The sequence below is a fragment of the Bidens hawaiensis genome, unplaced genomic scaffold (genome assembly GCF_021521415.1).
Source record: "Bidens hawaiensis isolate Kalapana, Puna unplaced genomic scaffold, B.hawaiensis_p1.1 tig00003307_1, whole genome shotgun sequence".
In the NCBI taxonomy this organism is placed as follows: domain Eukaryota; kingdom Viridiplantae; phylum Streptophyta; class Magnoliopsida; order Asterales; family Asteraceae; genus Bidens; species Bidens hawaiensis.
In genome coordinates, this window is record NW_027491184.1 from 2,345,507 (window position 1) to 2,364,330 (window position 18,824).

The 18,824-nt window shown below is 39.1% G+C and overlaps 1 protein-coding gene across 1 annotated transcript; it reads right to left on the reverse strand.

Moving 5' to 3' along the window:
- Positions 1–17,519: 17,519 nt before the first annotated feature.
- Positions 17,520–18,284, reverse strand: LOC143623116 (uncharacterized). Its single transcript, XM_077094096.1, has one exon. The coding sequence runs from the start codon at positions 18,282–18,284 to the stop codon at positions 17,520–17,522; it is 765 nt and encodes a 254-aa protein (XP_076950211.1).
- Positions 18,285–18,824: the final 540 nt, after the last annotated feature.

The window sequence follows — 18,824 nt, forward strand, 5'->3', positions numbered from 1 at the left end:
CAGTTCTGAGTTCACTGCTTCACACTACACCATAGCGCTGACCTCCACACCACACCATAGCACCAGCCACCGCCTCGTCGGTCACTTCACACCACAACGTCGGCCGCCGGACTACGTCTACACCGTCGGACGACACCACACTAGTCCTCACAGTCCATGGCCACCGCCCACCTCTCCATCTTTTCGGTGTGATTTTTCGTTTACTTGTTTAAATTAGAATTAATTTGGGAATTAGGGTTTATGTTTAAATTAGAATTGATTAGGTATTTAGGATTTATGTTTAAGTTGGAATTTACTAGCTTTTAGTTTTATGTATAAAGTACCAAATAGGAATTGATTATTGATATTAGGTTTTTTTTTCAAATTTTGTTTAGGGAACTTTGATATTCGGTTTTCGGTTCAAATTTTGTTTAGGGAACTTTGAAGATTAGTAAACAACCTCTTATTAGCATCATTTTTAAACGTCAAAGAAAAGAAATCGATGACATCGGTTCATTACCAAGTTTAAATATGCCAGCTTCAAGTTCAAGATGATAAAAAGCCTACAACTTAATTAAAGCATAAAAGCCCAACTTAAATAACCGGGTGAAGGCACATGTGAAATACGTTACCAAGCGCCCGTACGCATCAAATGGATAATCGGGCGTGGTACACACCAAAGGGGTAATCCGCCTTAGTATGTTTGTAACACGAAACCGGGCACGAAACACAACACACGTAACCAGGTGCTTGTACGAGCAAAACGCATTACCGAGCGCTGGTGCGCACCAAACGGGTATCCCAGGGCAGCACACGCATTATGCGAAATAGGGCATGGGACTCGCAAAAAATACCTAACTAGCCGCCGGTGCCGCGAAATGCGTTACCGGGTGCCTGCACTCACGAAACCAATAAAAAAATTTTCTTCAAATGTATGGTTAAAAAAAGTTTTTACGCTACCCCTGAAATTATATTTTAGATCCGCCACTTAATAGCGATCCATATGAATTGCAATATACATGTTTTATTTGTTCAAAATATTTCTTAGCTTTGCCACAGTTTCAAAATAAACTATATTTATTTTATGTTTTATTTACACAAATCAAACCACAAACTATAAAATAGTTTTATCTAAATAAAACGTATCTAACATGCTCGTTAGAAATAAACCATTACAAAAGTTATTTCCAAAATCATTTTAAAGCTTTTCGATTCTTATAAGATAAATTGATTCTAACACGCTTCTTAGAAATAAGCGATTACATATATCATTTTAACGTTTTTCAATTAATATAAAATAAACAGCTGTAACACACTTTGTTAAGAAATGTTTGATTACACAAAATCGTTTTAAAGCTACTAGCACGATTCTTAGATATGAACGATTACAAAAATCGTTTTAAGATGGACGGCTTATCAAGCATTACTAACTTGATTTTTATAAGATAAAGGATTACAAAAACGTACAGTCTTTTTTTTTTGAACCGTTTCTAAATTGATTATTAGACATAAACGATCACAAAAATCATTTTAAAAATTTAAACCTAACGAATTTTGAAAACCGTTTCTTACACGATTTTTTGAAAACAATCGATTACAAAAATCATTTTGAAACAAGCCGTTTTCCAAGAACAATTTCTAACTCGAAGAGTAGACATAAGCGATTAAAAAATCATTTTAACGAACTTCCAAAATCGTTTCTAACACTATAGATAGAATACAAACGATTAAAAATCGTTCCTAAAACCAACCACTTGAATCAAACCTTTCGTTTTGTAAGGTAATTTGAATATAAAATTGTACTACAATCTTCAAAAAAAACTATCCAAATCGATGTTTATTATACATGATATTTTCAAAAAAAAAATTAAATAATTCCAACGTTTTAATGTAAAAAATCTAATTGTCTTTTATATCAATCTTTCGTGAACCTAAAATCCTTATATATAAGGTTTTCAAGATTTTATCAAAAACCTCACGAAATCTGTTTTAAGTGCGTAAAAAATGAGTCACTTTTTACTGAAAAAATAAAATAAATGAATATATTTACAAAGCCGAATAAATGAATATAAAATACAAATTGTCATATTCACAAATTGATTCGGAATCGGTGTCTGTAACGGACCCTTTAACGGGTCTTCATGTAATATCTTTGTTTTGTGTCTTCATCACATTGATCTTCAACTAAGCTCATTGACTACAACAATTAGCAAATGAAATGTTGACAGTTGTGGCTAACGATTCATGTTAAACATGGGTTCTTGTAACCTGAAAATAAATTTCAATTCATGTTAAACGCGGGCCCCTTGACGCTGGAAATTTTTTTCAAGTATCTACTAAAGAGGTTGTCTGTCTTCCAAGACCACACGCTCGAGGTCACACTGCGAATATCGGTGTAGTGTTCTTGAAAAGGAATAGGAAAGAAAAACATGGTGAAGGAATCGAGTAAAGAGTATTCCTTTCGTGAAGGAATCGAGTAGATAATATTAATCAACATATTGGTTTCAAGTGTTCTTACTTCTCCAAACAACATTTCTTATCTAATTTTTCTACTTGTATTTTTCTAGTTACTATCAAATGAGACACATAGCCTCCTTTGTATACAAGATTTATGGTATTTTTGTCTAAGAGCTTTTACCTATAAATTTTTAAGAAAATCTTCTATTTAATGAAAAATCTTGTTTGGTTGGAGAAGCTTGAAGCTTTTAGGTTAGGATAAAAACCTTGAAGCTAAAAGCTCCAACTAGTAGCGTTTAGAAAAAAAGCTACAAACTTTTAATATTTGAAATTTTAAAATTTTGGTACTTGAACTTTTATCACCTTTTGTTAGTTTTTATAATAATTATACATTTAACCCTTATTCAAAACCAGCTACCCTCATGAATTTTTAAGAGGCCATAACTGTTTTACACGTTAAATTTTTTTTTAAAATAATTGCATTATAAAAACGAGCATTTTATTCTGTTTAATTTGAGTATGGTATTGTTATACGTCTTTAACTTTAAAAAACTAACACTTCATAAATCAGATGTGTGATTAAACATTTTAATGATTATTATTATTTGGCTTAACTATTTCACTAAATTGTACGTTTCCTAAAAACCAATTATTATGAATACACTTATTACTAATAATAATATTTATTATTACTATTATTACTACTACTATAAAATTATTATTATTAATAATAATACTTATAATAAAATGATATCATTTTATTATAAGTATTATAATAATAATAATAAAGAAAATTGGATTTTAATAATCTCAACTTAATGTAGTTGGCTGATAATAATCCCAACTTTGAAAATAGCTGTCACTGGTACCAACTTTCACACTATTTATTTTCATTGGACCTCCGTTAGAAAAACTTAACGACGTTATGTTTTTTTCCAAATTTCAAACTGATATTTTAGGGCTTTTGATCGGAATGAGAATACGAGTCGATTGATGCAAAACTTAACTCGAAACGACGCTTCAAACAGCTTGATTTTTGTTAATTAAAAGTTTAAACACCGAAATTGAAGCTTCCTTTAGTCGTTTGGACCACCGTTTGGAAGTAAGTTTTACATCAATCGACTCGTATTCTCATTCCAATCAAAAGCCCTAAAATATCAGTTTGAAATTTGGAAAAAAACATAATGTCGTTAAGTATGTTTTAGCGGAGGTCCAATGAAAGTAAATAGTGTAAAAGTTGGGACCAGTGACAGCTACTTTCAAAGTTGGGATTATTATCAGCAAACTGCATTAAGTTGGGATTATTAAAATCCAATTTTCCTAATAATAATACTTATAATGCACATCGATGAGCAAATTCCATTCTTATATGTAACCAAACATAATAATGATATGGTAATAATTTAATTCATTTTTTTGTCCATTCAATTACCACGTCCAACTCGTTTCCTCGCGATCCATATCATTATCACATATCAAACAGACCCTAAAAATGTAAGTAACGAGTCTTACTTAATTAGAAACTTAATTCTCTAATAAAAACTTTTTAGGAGTAATAAAAAAACTTTACTAAAGAATATGAACATATTATAATAATTATAATAAAAACTTTAAAATTATTTAACCAGTTTCAAATATATTTGAAAAATAGATAGAGGATAAACAATGTTACTCTAAATTTATTCATCTTTTTAAATTTTTCTTTTTTCTTCATTCATAATTCACAACCACTTTCTTCAAATTGATTTAGAGAACTCCTTGATATAACTATAAAGGAGCTGTCGAGAAGGCTCTTAATAAGTTAATTTCCATTCTTTATCTAGTTTTTCATCTTGTTATGAATTTCAAAAAGAAAGTAGATACGTTTATTTAGATAGCTTGTTTACTATTATTACACCGTATATGATTATGGTGTTACATGTTTGTTATTCATTCGCCTTTAGTGAACCGACATGTTAAAATTTAGATTATCGGGTCAAATTCGCATGGACTTATCACGTGCATTCTCATGGGCATCATTAATTGTAATTTTATGCATGCATAGAAAACTCATATAATTTCCTGCAATTCTGGTCATACAGTAATAAATTTTTGGTCAAAGGTTGATACGTCAAAGGAACAAGAAGACAAGACAACAGTGGGACTCAGAGTCAGGGACATAAGTACGATTCGTCTTTATTTGCATGGTCGTTCACTGTATCTATCCTCGTAATGTGTTAATAATGTGTTCATGGTTCTTTAAAATTTGACAAGCACCTCTACGAATGTGGTTCCTCATGTTTATTTTGTCCTTTCCAACCTTCTCTCTCTATCTTTGAATTTCTGTTCAAAGATCTGAAATTAATGTTCACCGTCAAATTTAGTATACACAACTCAAAACCCATGGTTGGGTTATGGATCTGATTATCCGGTGATATTGAGCATCGACATTACAACTCATGTTAAAATCCCACACAAGAACGAAAGTAGCTCTTCATTTAAACTTATGGAATTGAGGGATCAATAACGATAATCATCGAATGGAAATTGAAAAACAGCCAGAGTTAAGCATCGATTGATGAAGGAGATGCGGTTGTGAGATGGTTTAGTGTTTGGGGGTGGGGAAAGAAGAAAGGGTTATAAAGTTGTCATAACCCGTGCAAGGGCATTCGAGTTTGGTGACCCATGAGACCCGCGAAAATTAAAGCATAAACGGGTTAAAACCGGGTTAAATCAATGAGAATTCACCATTTTAAAATCAAGCAAATCTGGTGGATCCAAAAAAAGGGGGATCGACCACATCGCGACACCTAGGATTTTTGGGATTTTGTTTATATTATATATATATATAGGATTCGTATCATTACAGCCAGAGTTAAGCATCGATTGATGAAGGAGATGTGGTTGTGAGATGGTTTAGTGTTTGGGGATGGGGAAAGAAGAAAGGGTTATAAAGTTGTCATAACCCGTGCAAGGGTATCCGAGTTTGGTGACCCATGAGACCCGCGAAAAATAAAGCATAAACGGGTTAAAACCGGGTTAAATCAATGAGAATTCACCATTTTAAAATCAAGCAAATCTGGTGGCTCCAAAAAAAGGCGGATCGACCACATCGCGACACCTAGGATTTTTGGGTTTTCGTTTATATATATTATATATATATAAGTAGGATTCGTATCATTACAGAACTGTTAAATTTATTAAGAACTTGAAGGAACCATTGAAAACTAATGTTTTTTATAAAAAATTTTGTATGTTAATGTTCTTTGGGAGTAGTTTTATCATTTTTTATATCTATATCTACGATTACAATTTTGAAACTTAGTTTTTATACATATCTATGTTTTGTTTTATACCCATGTAAATTTGTTAGTACAAAAATTTTACATATATGTAAACTTGTGATTAATATATGTAATCAAAAACTTTTATATAAAATATGATAAAACTAATCTTAAATAATGTTAATATATAAAAAAAATTAAAAAATTGTTTGATTGTTAAGGGTTCATAAGAGTTCTTAACTTTTATAGAGTTCTTAAATGATACCAATCATATATATATATATATATATATATATATTATATATACAGAACTCCTTTTTATGGAGAGAACTAGAGAACTAATAATGAAATATTTTTAATTTAATTAAAAAAAATTTTGAATTTTTTTTCTTTCATCCTTCTTATATGTTGTTATTCTTCACAGAAAAAAATATAAAAATGAAAAAAAATAAAAAAAATTAACGAGTAATGCATATATGCAATACACCGACTTTTTTTATAATGCATATGTGCAATAGTGTGCATTTTGATATTTGTAATAGTGTTGAATAGCATATATATAGTTGTTTGTATTGTATATTTGCAATAGTGTTATATTATATACAAAAATTAAAAAAAATCGATATAGTGCATATGTGCATTAGTGTTGTATTACATATATGCGATAATGTGTTTTGCATACAATTATTAGTGTCGTATTTGCATATATTCAGTAGTGTGTATTGGATAATGAAATTGTGTTGTATTATATGCAATAAAACACTATTGTATATATGAAATAGACATTAGTGCACATATGCACTACAGTACTACACCGACAAGGTTTTTTTTTTTTGTATCAATATCATCTTATTAGAAGGAGGAAAGAAAAAAAATCACAAAATATTTTCTTAAAAATAGTTAAAAATAATTCTTTTGTAGTTATCTAGTTCTCTCTTCAAGAGGAGTTCTCTCTAGATCCCACCTCTCTCTCTCTCTCTATATATATATATAGATAAAAGATCCAATACAATAATCCCTAATCGTACATTACGTACGCGAGTTCCTACACTGTTGATTTCAAAATCACGCGATGGCAATATTGTAAATTTCATCAACTATGATCCACTGCTCCCATCGATTCCGTCCGCCTTCACTATCACCGTTCATCAATTTGTCACCGTCCAACGATTGTATTCTCCGTCGCGACCATCGACGTTACCGTCGTGAACACCATCTTCCTCCGTCATGAGTTGTTCACAGGTTAGTTTATCAAATTGATCAATTGAAATTGAAATTGATGAACTAATTGATCAATTAAACTTTGAAATTGATCCAATTAATCATCAATATGAAGTTTCAGTTATCAATTTTGAGTTTGAGTTCTTGGGTTTAACATTGAACGTATTAATATTAACCTAAAACGTATAAACAGAACGTATAAAATTTTTGTACTGAACTTTTAAAGTTTAATTGATTTTTGTTCTGAACGTTTAAATAGAACGTATAATACGTTTAAACAGAATGTATAAAGTTTTTGTATAGAACTTCTAAAGTTTTTTGTATAGAACTTCTAAACATTTTTTTAGAACTTCTAAAGTTTTGGTACAAAACATCTAAATTTGAACGTTTAAAGGTGTTCGTTTTGGTCAGAACGTTTAAATTTGTAGTTTTGATTAGAACGTATTAGTTAAACGTTTAAACTTTTTGTTCATTTTTGGTCAGAACGTTTAAACTTTTTCTTCATTTTGGTCTAAACTTTTTACTTTAGAAGTTCTAGACAAAAAATTTAGAAGTTCTGTACAAAAAGTTTAGAAGTTCTGTACAAAAAGTCCAGAACGTTTAAAGTTTTTGTGTAGAACGTTTAAACATGAACCCTAATCATAACTCAATTAAGTGTATTATTATGCAATTTCATAATCGATTGATGATTCTAAAGCCTCCTACACATCAATTCTATTGATTAAATCAACAATTTTTGATCAATTTGAAGATTATTAAACTATAGCGATAATGGGTTTATCGATTTTGATTATGCTTTAGTTTTGTGGATGATTTGATTATGGTTGAAGGCTTGCAGCAAATGACGATCTGTTGTGCGAGAAGTATTTTTTTGATTTAATTACAATTATGCCACCGCGTAGTTTTAATTGTAATTAGGTTCTGGTGGTGCAGGGTCTCGCGTACCTAATGTACGATAACCTATTATTGTACGTTAACCCTCCTCTATATATATATATTATACACTTATACTTACATATTATTGGTAAGTGATTTTGAACACCCGTTCTATATTTCTCTCTCACTAAAAACGAATAAATATTTGTACTTGGAACCCCTATAAATTCAATTATAAGAAATCGGACGATAAAAACATCACCTTATATCAAAGGCCACAAATTGCACTTTGGACCACATAGAGGGTCAAGGCCCCAAACCCTGTCAGGTGCTCCCAGAACCCTACAAATGGGATGCTACCTCCTTGAAACCCCGTGTGGTGTGGTGTTTCGGCACTCACAATCTTAGTGATTTGTTAGTGCCTAAAGTTATAATAATGTTAACAAACCTTTACTCTGTACTTCGTAATTTGTATCTATTTTTATCCTTTTCATTTGGTAAATAAGTAAAATCACGATTAGCCAAAACACAGTGGATGAAACTAAAATTATCAACAACAAAATGGGCTCGCTCCAAACCAACAACTTAGTGTAATTCTTAATTGTTATTAGTTGGTTCATTTTTCATGAGTCATAACCCAATTTGACTGAACCCATTTTTGGCACGCTTTGAAGAGAAATCTTGAATGCACCACCAACAAGAAGTATACTTTTATCGGGTGTTTTGTTAGTTATTATCGAAAGTAATTCCAAAGGTACGAAATTCAAATCGATTTTAAAAATTATCAACTTAGAAAGCCATTTTGAGGAAGCGATTAGTTAAGATCTAGATGATGCTAGGATCTGTATGCTTTTATCGAGGATAAGCATATGATACCTGATTGAACGATAGGTAGCTTTCAATATTTGGTTAAAATTATTTGGATCCAGTGGTTCTGTATAGGCATTATGCACCTTTGTCGGTAGTCTTCATTTGCCCAAATGTGAATGTTCTACTATTTTCTTTTAATGGAATCATACATCTTCTTCATATATCCTGGAATTATTTCCTAATTTCAGTTAAAGGATATGTGAAGAAACACGGATCCTCTCCTCGGGTATGGGTCCTGGATCCGATAAGTCAACATGGTAGGATACGGTTAACTGCCAAACGATATGAACCTAATTGCCTAAAGTCCAGTGACGAACACCTGCAAAACAGACACCGCGAGCTCGTTACGGAAGGACAAGAGGGGGGTCTTCCCGTAACTACCCTCCGGCGTGAGAATAAGTACTGTTCTGTAGAAGATAAGCACTTAAGTAAATTGAGAGAGTACAGTGGGAGTGAATGAATACCTCATGATGGTTGGGAGAGTATTTATAGCCGAAGGGTGTGGGAAGGTGATTGGGGCCAACTGTCCTTTAAGAAGATGTCTGCATAACCGTCTAGACACGTGTCCTTATGTGATAGGTTCATCCTATACGTTGCATGTGCATGCATAACAACCTGACACGTGTCTTTTTCCCATTGACTAATGGGGGAATATTGGCCATGTGCACGGTTATAACGTCCTTGCCACTTGTCATCAATTGACTGGCCGAGGGCTCACGTATTGCCCAAGAAAGCATCTTGGTAAATCTTCTAGAAGGCAATCATGTGTTGACAGCAATCCGGGAGCATTTACCTCGTGGTTATTTACGTGGAAGGATAGCTCTTCCCGCGGATGACCTTTGAGGGTGCTGTGGTGTTTCCGCATGCGCTAGGAGGGTGTTTCTTCCTCAGATGATTATGCGGATGGTTTATATGTCCCGCGGGTGACTTATGAGGGACTTCTGATTGACCCGCGGGTAGTCCTTAAGGGTATTTGGGACTTTTTGGTACCCTACCTCTATAAGTCCCTCCAGTCCAGTGTTTCTTCCGTGTGAAGTATTTTATGCGGGTTAAATTCTGGACTTATTGTGGATTGGGGGTTTTTGACTTGCTAGCTGGTGAAAAATATCTTTTGTTGGTTGTGGATAATGATAAAAAAGGACAAGTTGGCCACTCGCAGGCGCGTGTGAAGGTGACAGGACGTTTATGACGGATGTAACTGTACCCGACTGTTCAACTTTTTCCCTTTTTCGAATTTCCCGCGTGACGTGGCAGTTATCTACCGGGTTGCCTTTTCTCTCTCTACTGTCTGTATCCCATCGCATTTATTGCGATGGGTATAAATACGTGGAGTTAACTTCTTTTGGAAGTTTTATCGTCTTTGCATTCTGATTATTTTCCTTCTATCTTTCTTTGAAATTCTCTGCATATTCATTTGGTTTTACTATCGTACCAGACATTTTCCTTTATGACTTGCACGATGGCAGAGATTGATGAGATAGAAGTACAATGGGACCATGGTGAATACCAAAAGCTTATTGAAACTTATGGTATTCCGTCAGAATGGGAACCGGAGTTCCCATCTGCCGGTTCCATTGCCAGTTTCCCTCCTCCTGGGAAGATGGCATTATATGCCGATTACTTTGTTTTGGGAAACTTCCGTCTTTCTGTCACGAAGTTTTTTATGAAGGTAGTGAAGGCGTTTGGGATTCACTTGTCCCAACTTCATCCCCGTGTTGTCATGCGAATTCGCCATTTCGAGTTCGTATGCATGGCTCAAGGGATGGTACCACGGCTGGACCGTTTCGCTGTTTTCTACAAGATGACCTGTCGAAATGGGTGGTTTTCTTGTCAGTCGACGACTGACAGGGCGTTTGGTCAAGAGGTTGAGATGATATCCAAGGAATGGAAGAGGAAGTTTTTCTGGATATCAGAAAACGTGGTGCCGGACACCATGGTTCATCGGCCAGACAACGAGCCATTGATTGATCTTACTCCAGCTGCCCACGAGAACCGTTATTGGGTTCGGAAGCTGACTGTCCCGCTAACACCAATGCGGGTGCTTCCTGAGGAGGCCCTTGTCTGGGCGGGAATGAGCCGTCTATGGCCTGCTCCCGATATGGAGCCTGTTTTCGTCGAACCGAACTGCCGTAAGTTTTATTGGTTTTCTTTATGTGATCTTCCAAAGTTTCTATTACTTTAATTCTTACATTTGTTTTTCAGATTTCGGATCTATGCTTAACGCCTTTTATGATGACAATAGGTGTCTTGGGAAAACTATCCGTGACGTTAAGCAAGTGTCTGTCATGGAGAGGAATGCCAAATATTTCCTCTTTCCTATGAGTGTGCGGGCCGAGCCAGTTGTCTTGGATAATATCTTTGAAACAGGTGCGTACATCTTGAACCCTCCGCCTCTTAATATGCTGACCTCTGATGGGATAATCGTTATTCCAAGTGACGATTCAAATATTCTTGAGGGGGAAAGCTCAGATGATGCCACTGAAGTTTCATCTGTCTCTCATCTGTTGGCAGAACTCTACCGGAAGAGGTCCTTCCATGCGTCGAAGGCGAGTGACGCGGGTACTAGCGCTGCGGACGCCGGGAAGGAGCTGAAAACAAAGAAACGCCGGACACATCGTAAGAGGAAACCACTACCACTCAGCCTTTCAGAGCGACTGGGGACCGTGACCGGTAAGTTCGTATATGTTAGCTTTTGTTATATAAGACAATGAGATCTGACATTGATTATGCTATGCAGATCCGTCCATCGTTAAGGGTCACGCGTTTGGTAGGCTATCAACGCTGAAACCAATGTTGAAAAGCATCCGTTTCCTCCTCCGGAGAAAGAAACAGAGAAGTCTGTTACCCCTCCTGTTGGAACGACTGTGGAGGGGTCTAGCGTTCAACCGGCGACTACTGGGCCATTAGATTACCTTTTTCAAGGTGGGGATGTTGCTAGTTTTCAACATGATAATCCTGAGGTTACCGCTGAGGGCTTTAGGGTTAATGAATCTCCCCTTCGACCCGCCTCTTAATTTTATTCTACTTCTTCGCCTTTTATGTCGGGTGAGGAAGGAGAATTCCATTTTGGACCATCTGTCCATGAGATTGGGAGAGGTTCTTCGCAGAATATTCCCCCGCAGACTTCCTCCTCCCCTATCCGTCTTGGGACTTCAAGTTCTCAATTTTTTGGGAATGTTCAATTAGGAGGAGACTATGATTTGTTTGTCCCGCCTTGGGAAATTGTCAATGGGTTGCGAGTTATGGACCCAAAAATTTGTATGAGTTTTGTCGAACACTGCATGCCACCCGCTGAGATAGCGTATCAGAGGACTCGCTCCCACCAAGATCTTCATACTAAATTAGCCGTTTCTTTGACTAACAGCTTAGCTTGTAGTCAAGAGATCTTGCGGGAGTGGAGAACAATGGGTGGGAGGATTGGTTCGGCTTCCGAGGCCGTGAAGGCTGCGGAAAGAGAAGCTGAGGAGCAGCGGAAGGCAGCGGTTGCGGCAAAATGGTAGCAGGTCGATGCTGAGGCTGCACTCAAGCTAGAGAAAGACCGAAGTGCTGCTGCTGCCAAGAGTTGGAAAGAGGCCTGTGAAAGGTCTAATGCCACTCTTGAAGCTTCCCGAGCTGAGACTCAAAGGAAGAAGGACGAATTGTCGAGGGCACAGATGAATTGTCTCAACAAAATGTCTGAATCCAAGAGCTCGAGGAAGCTTTGAAATTGCAAGGGGAGCAGGCTGAGTTGAAAGATAAGACGGTTGTTGACATGCAGTCTGCGTATGATTCCCTCTTGCAATCTCAAGCTGAGACAGAGAACCACGCTTCCACCGAAATGCAAGAACTGCGCAACAGGGAGGAACGCGCAGAGCGGGAGAGGCAATATTTCCTTGACCGTGGCCTTGACTCTGTAAGTGTTCTTCGCATACATTTTATTTTGTGTGTGTTTGATCTTATGATGTTAACAAGTCTCGTTCGTAGGTCATCCGCCATATCAAGAGGAGTACGGAGCTTACCGATTGCTTCGTGAACCTGACTACTGCTTCGGAAGGCGTTTGCCAAGTGAAAGGTTTTGATGAGGGATTGGAGTTTGCCCAATCCGGACAACCTATCGAGAGTCACCCGCTCTATGGCCTCGACGTGAAGCAGGAGTTGGATATGCGGGTTCAAGAGTATGATAACCTTGTCTTCCCGTTACAGAATATGCTTCCGGTATTTGCTTCATCCGATGACGGTGTGAAGCAATTACGGGTATACATTGATGACGAATCTGATGATGATGACTCTGATGATGACAAGGCGGAAGACGAGGCTCATACTGCTAACCCTTAGGTTATGTGTAGGCGCTAGAATTTACACTTGTAATTTCTTTTCATGTTTTTGTAATCACTATTTTTTGATATTAATGAAAAGAATTTCATGCATGCATTATCTCTTGTGGAATATTTTTCTTTGAATTTTGAATTTGTGCAAGTTGGGTAGATAATACTGATGACGTGGCGGAGAGAGGTTTTTAGCCGGTGGCTGACAGGACGTGCAAAACGCCTGTTTTGACAGCCTGTAAGCACTTGTTTTCGAATCTCCGGCTGACGTGTCAGTCATCCTGTGGCCCGGAATTTCTCTTTCTTCTGTTAGTCTGACAGTCACATTAATTGCGATGGGTAAATAGGCCTTGAAGTCTTCGATCCATTCTTATCACTTACATATTTTCTCTCTTACTCATATCAAAGAACCTCTTCTTTCTGATATCTGTTTTACATATTTTCCATAAAAATGGCTGCCCGGAAGGAAAATCCTCATTCTATTATTGAAGTCGGGTGTGATATCAAAGAGAAAGACTTCGAGGACGTACAAAACGTGTACGGCTTCCCTCCGGAATGGGAAGCTGAACGTCCGTCACGTGGGGCTATTGCAACGGAGCCCCCGGCGAAGAAAATGACCGTCTACGTGGACCATTTTACCACAGGTAACTTTCGCTTGCCTGTGACGAAGTTCGTTCGATCTATAATGAGGGCCTATGGGCTCCATCTATCCCAGATTCACCCGTTTGGGATGTTGAGGATTCGTCATTTTGAGTTCTGTTGTCAATCTCACAACTATGACCCATCCGTTAATATGTTCGCCGTTTTCTACAAGATGACATACCGTGAAGGGTGGTATAGTTTCGCTACCACCGTGTAAGGTTCCGTTGGTTTTGAGTGGCTCCGGAGCCTTCATGGGTGGAAATCCAAATTCTTTTGGATTTGCGAGGACACCATTCCCTTTGCCATGACTCGATGGAAGATGGAAGATGCGGCCCCTGAGATTCCGGCTATTGAATATGAGGGTCATAGATGGTTTGACACTTTGACTAAGACGCCGACGCCCATGCGCCCTATTCATGAAGGGGCGTTTGTTTATGCGAGGATGAGTCGGTTGTGGCCGTTTCCTGCTTTGGAACCCTACTATGAGAACACTGCCGGAGGTAAGTTGATACTTGTGCTTATCGGGGCTTTTTCGTTATGTTATTTAAACTTTTACACTGCTTGCAGGTGAAGGTATAGTTTTGTCCACTTTGTTGGACAAAGTGGGGGGCATGATGGTGCACCGCCCCATTGCCCGACATGACGTGCCATTTTTAGAGCGCACGCGGGACAACTTCCTATTTTCCACCACCCTCACCCCGGAGCCCATTGTCTCTGAGGCAATGTATGCACAAGGTGAGGAATTTGTCAAGAAGTGCGAAGGTATTTCCCAACCTCGCCCTGTAACTGCCGTTACTTCAAGCGGAGTGATCGTATTTTTGTCATCTAGCGAAGAGGCGTCACTATGTGAAGGAGGGTTACCACTTAGTGCTACTAATCCTTCTCCCTCTTCTGCAGGTTTGACCCGCAAGCCAGATTTGAAGGCCACCACCGACCCAGCAACTGGTGAGGGAGGTGGTCCTCAGACCGTTGAGGGCGAACCTCAGGTAATGGAGGCGGAGGTCTCTAAGGATGCTGGTAAGCGAAAAGCTCAGCCTGCCGACGCCGCGCCTCCTAAAAATAAGAAGAAGAAGGAAAAGAAAACCGAGGTTCTGGACCTAGGTGCCCGCCTTCGAGAACTTGCTGCCCGGGATGTTTCCAAGGGTAAGGTTTAAACCTTTATGATAGTTCTTCCATTTATTTCTTCTTGGTAACTTGACGATTTTCATTGTTTGGAATACTCCAGGTTTGGAGGATTCTGTTGCTACCAAACCCCTAACTCCACCGACCTCACCTATCAATTTGTCAGATTCTTCTCCGATTAGGGAGAAAGAGGTTGGTGGGGTTGATCAATTCCACGCATCTCCACCCCATGATGAGCATGATTTCCAAAAACAGGGTGGGGTTAATGTGTTTAGACAAAGAGGGCAAACTTCCTCTTCTCAAGTAGGTGAAGACACTACTCCGCATCATCCCTGATGGACGTTACGACGGAACTCGGTGCTGAATGATGCGGACGTTTGCCAGGAATATCTCGACGAGAGTCTTCCCCCTGCAGAGAAGGAACGAAAACGTCTCCGCGTCCACAAAGATCTGTTCGACTCCAACTCTTATCACATGGCAAACGCTGTGTCTACCAACCAAGAACTTCGCCGGGATTTGTTAGCTATGAATGATGAGTTGGAGGAAACCGGGCGGAACTTGCTTTATGCCAAGAAGGAGGCTCTCAAAGCATTAACTGATGCTCGAGACAGTCATCGAGCTATGGAAGTGGCGAAGGCCGAACAACTTGCTGCTTAGAAAGCTAAGGTCGCTCTTCAGAAACAGCTGGATGACCAAGCTGAGCTGATTAGGACCCTTCAAGCGGATTCAGCAGCTAAGAACAAGCGCTTATCTGACCTTAATGCTAAGAGTCAAGATCAAGCGCTGGAGTGTGCTAAGCACAAAATGGATCTTATCCGGGCACAGGTGGATAAGAAGTGGCTTCTGTCAACAGCTATTCCCAAGGTACGAAATCTGTTTGACTTAATCAGTTATGATGTGTATGAGCTTACATCTGTTTGTTGTGCTTAACAGGTTATTGCTGACTTTCGGAACAGTGATGATCTCGGGAATTGCGTTGCGATACTCCTCCGTGCTTCCGAGCAAACAGGCCGACAAATGGGCTTTGAAGAAGGATATGAATTTGGCTCTGCGGGCCGGATTCCGGAGGAGAACGTGTTAGCCGGCATGGATACTGCCTCTATCCTTATCGAGAAAACCACGGAGTTTGATACTCTGAAATTTTCCCTCTCCGACCATATATCGGAGGTTGCGGACAAAGAAGATGCTATAGATCAATTAAAGAATTTGTTGAACCTTGATGAGGGAGAAGCGGAAGCTGATGCCACCACGGAAGAAGATGCTACCCCATAGGTGTATAGGTTCTTATTGTAAATCCTCTTTCTGATTGTAATCTCATTTGACTATCAGATAAGAAGTCTTGTTTTCTTCCGGTACACTTTTTTCTATGTACCATAATATAAGTGTCTATCCGGGACTTCGTTTGCGTCAATAAAAGATTACAACTTATCAAAATAGTGCATAACTATCATAAGTTTTTTACTAGGCATAAGCCGTCAAAGGAAATTATACAATTACCGAACTATGTGGGCGCACATGCCGAAAATAAAAGATAACTAGGAGCACTACATGTAGCATTTCCTTAATTGTGCTGCATTCCACATCCGAGGAATTTCGGTCCCATCTAATTTCTCCAACTTGTAGGCACCTTTGGATAGCACTTGCTTGATTTTATAAGGTCCTTCCCAAGTTGGGGCTAACTTGCCCGGAGGCTCCTGTCCGGATGCCTCGTTGTTGCGGAAGACAAAATATCCCGCATCGAATTCGCATATTTGGACCCGCGAGTTGTAGTATTTTTGATGCTGTCTTTTGTAATTGTGCTCGCGAATCGATGCTAATTCTCGTATTTCCTCGAGCAAATCGAGATTCATCCGGAGTTCACGGTCGTTATCGTTGATTAACAGGACCCTCGCAGATGGGATCCCGATTTCTGACGGAATCATGGCTTCAGTGCCATAGGTTAGGCTAAACGGCGTTTCTGAATTACTAGAGTTTTTCTGGGTGCCGAAGGCCCAAATTACATGGGGTAACTCGTAAACCCAACCAGTCCGTTTAGTACCCAACCTCGCCTTACTTCCTTCCTTGATAGTTCGGTTGGTCCTTTCGACTTGACCATTTGCTTGCGGGTGAGCTACAGATGTGAAAACTTGGGTTACCTGAAGTTCTCTTAACCATTCTTGTAGTCCGCTATCAGCAAATTGGGTCCCATATCACTTACCAACTGTTGCGGGAGGCCAAACCGGCAAATGATGAATTCCTGCAGGAATTTCTTAACATTTGATGCCGTTATTGAGGCGACTGGTATGGCTTCTACCCACTTGGTGAAGTAATCAATGGCCACTATCAGGAACTTGACTCGTCCCGGGGCTTCTGGGAAAGGTCCCATAATATCAATAGCCCATTTTTGGAACGACCAGGCAGAAGTGACCGGGATCAGTTCGTTTTTAGGATGCAAGGTATTGGGGGCATGGCGTTGGCAAGAATCGCACTTTCTGATTTCTTGTACAGCGTCCAAATGCATGCCGGGCCAATAGTATCCCGCGTTCATAATTTTTGCAACTGTCATTCTTGGCCCCGCGTGTAGTCCGCAGATACCCTCGTGAATTTCTCGAATTAGGTAATTTGCATCCTCTGCGTCTATACATCGTAACAGCGGGCCGAGGAATGATCTCCGGTACAAAATGCCATCAGTCATCTGGTAGTTTAAAGCTTTGTGCTTGATCTTCCGAGCCTCAGCTTTTCCTGCTGGGAGTGCTCCGGAAGATAAGTAAGCTTTGATGGGTGTCATCCAGGACTCGACACCAGTCTAGATTACCAGGACTTGATTTTGGTGAACGGATGGATGATCTAAGACTTCTACCCGAATATCTTTAGGGAAATGCTCGAAATTCGTTGAAGCTAGTTTGCTAAGGGCGTCCGCCGATTTGTTTTCGCTCCTCTTAATGTGAACAACATTGAAAGAGTTGAATTGGCGGATCCAGACCTTTGCTTGGGAAAAATAGGAGGCCATAACGTCGTTCTTGGCTTCATATGTTCCATTTATTTGTCCCGCAATTAGCATGGAATCCACCCGTGCTTCCAAATGTTTTTCCCCGAGCTTTTTCGCTATCCGCAGGCCTACCAAGAAGGCTTCGTACTCCGCCTCATTGTTGGTGCTTTTGAAGTCCAACTTGATGGCGTATGTAAATTCATGCCCCTCGGGGTTGACCAGCCTTAAGCCTGCGCCCGATCCTTCACTACTTGAAGCTCCTTCCGTAAACAATAACCAGACTTGTCCTTGTTCTGGAGGTGCTTGGGGTTGTTGTTCGATCATACATTCTTGTTCTTTGTGTTGCGGAACTTCTGTGATGAAGTCCGCCAGCACTTGCCCCTTGATTTCCGGTCTTGGTTTATACTCGATTGAATATTCACCTAATTCAATGGCCCACTTTGCCAGCTGACCGGACAATTCAGGCTTACTCAACACGTTCTTGAGTTTGTACCCGGTTAACACATTTATAGGGTGACCCTGGAAATATCTGCGGAGTCGTCTGGCTGCATAGATCAGCGCCAATACCAGGTTTTCCAACATTGAATGTCATGTTCAAGGTCCGATAATGTTCTACTAACGTAATAGATTGGAGTTTGGACATTTTTCCTATCTGTTAATAGAACAGCCCCCACAGCAATGTCAGATGCCGACAAGTATAGTGTTACTGGTTCACCCGCGTGTGGAGCAGTTAACGTGGGTAATTCTCATAAACACTTCTTGACTTCTTGGAATGCTTGCTCGGCTTCCGGGGTCCATCTGAACTGTGCCTTTTTAAGGCAATTTCTCAGAGTTGAAATGAACGAATAAGATTTAGCGGCGTGGTTTGCCAGAAACCTATTTAATGCTACTAATCTCCCGTTAAGTGTTTGGACCTCTTTGAGGGATGCGGGGGATGGCATGCGGGCTACTGCTTGTATCTTTTCTGGATTAGCTTTGAAACCCGTGCCTGTAACGATTACCCCGAGGAACTTCCCTTCCTCCATTCCGAAGGAACACTTTGGCGGATTGAGTTTCATGTTGATACTTCTCAGTGTTTCGAAAGTTTCCTCTATGTCCCTCAACATTTGATCTTCTTCGATG

Bases quoted from the DNA above. Each gene is read 5' to 3' on its own strand.
- LOC143623116 (XM_077094096.1), bottom strand. From the start codon at position 18,284: ATGTTGGAAAACCTGGTATTGGCGCTGATCTATGCAGCCAGACGACTC.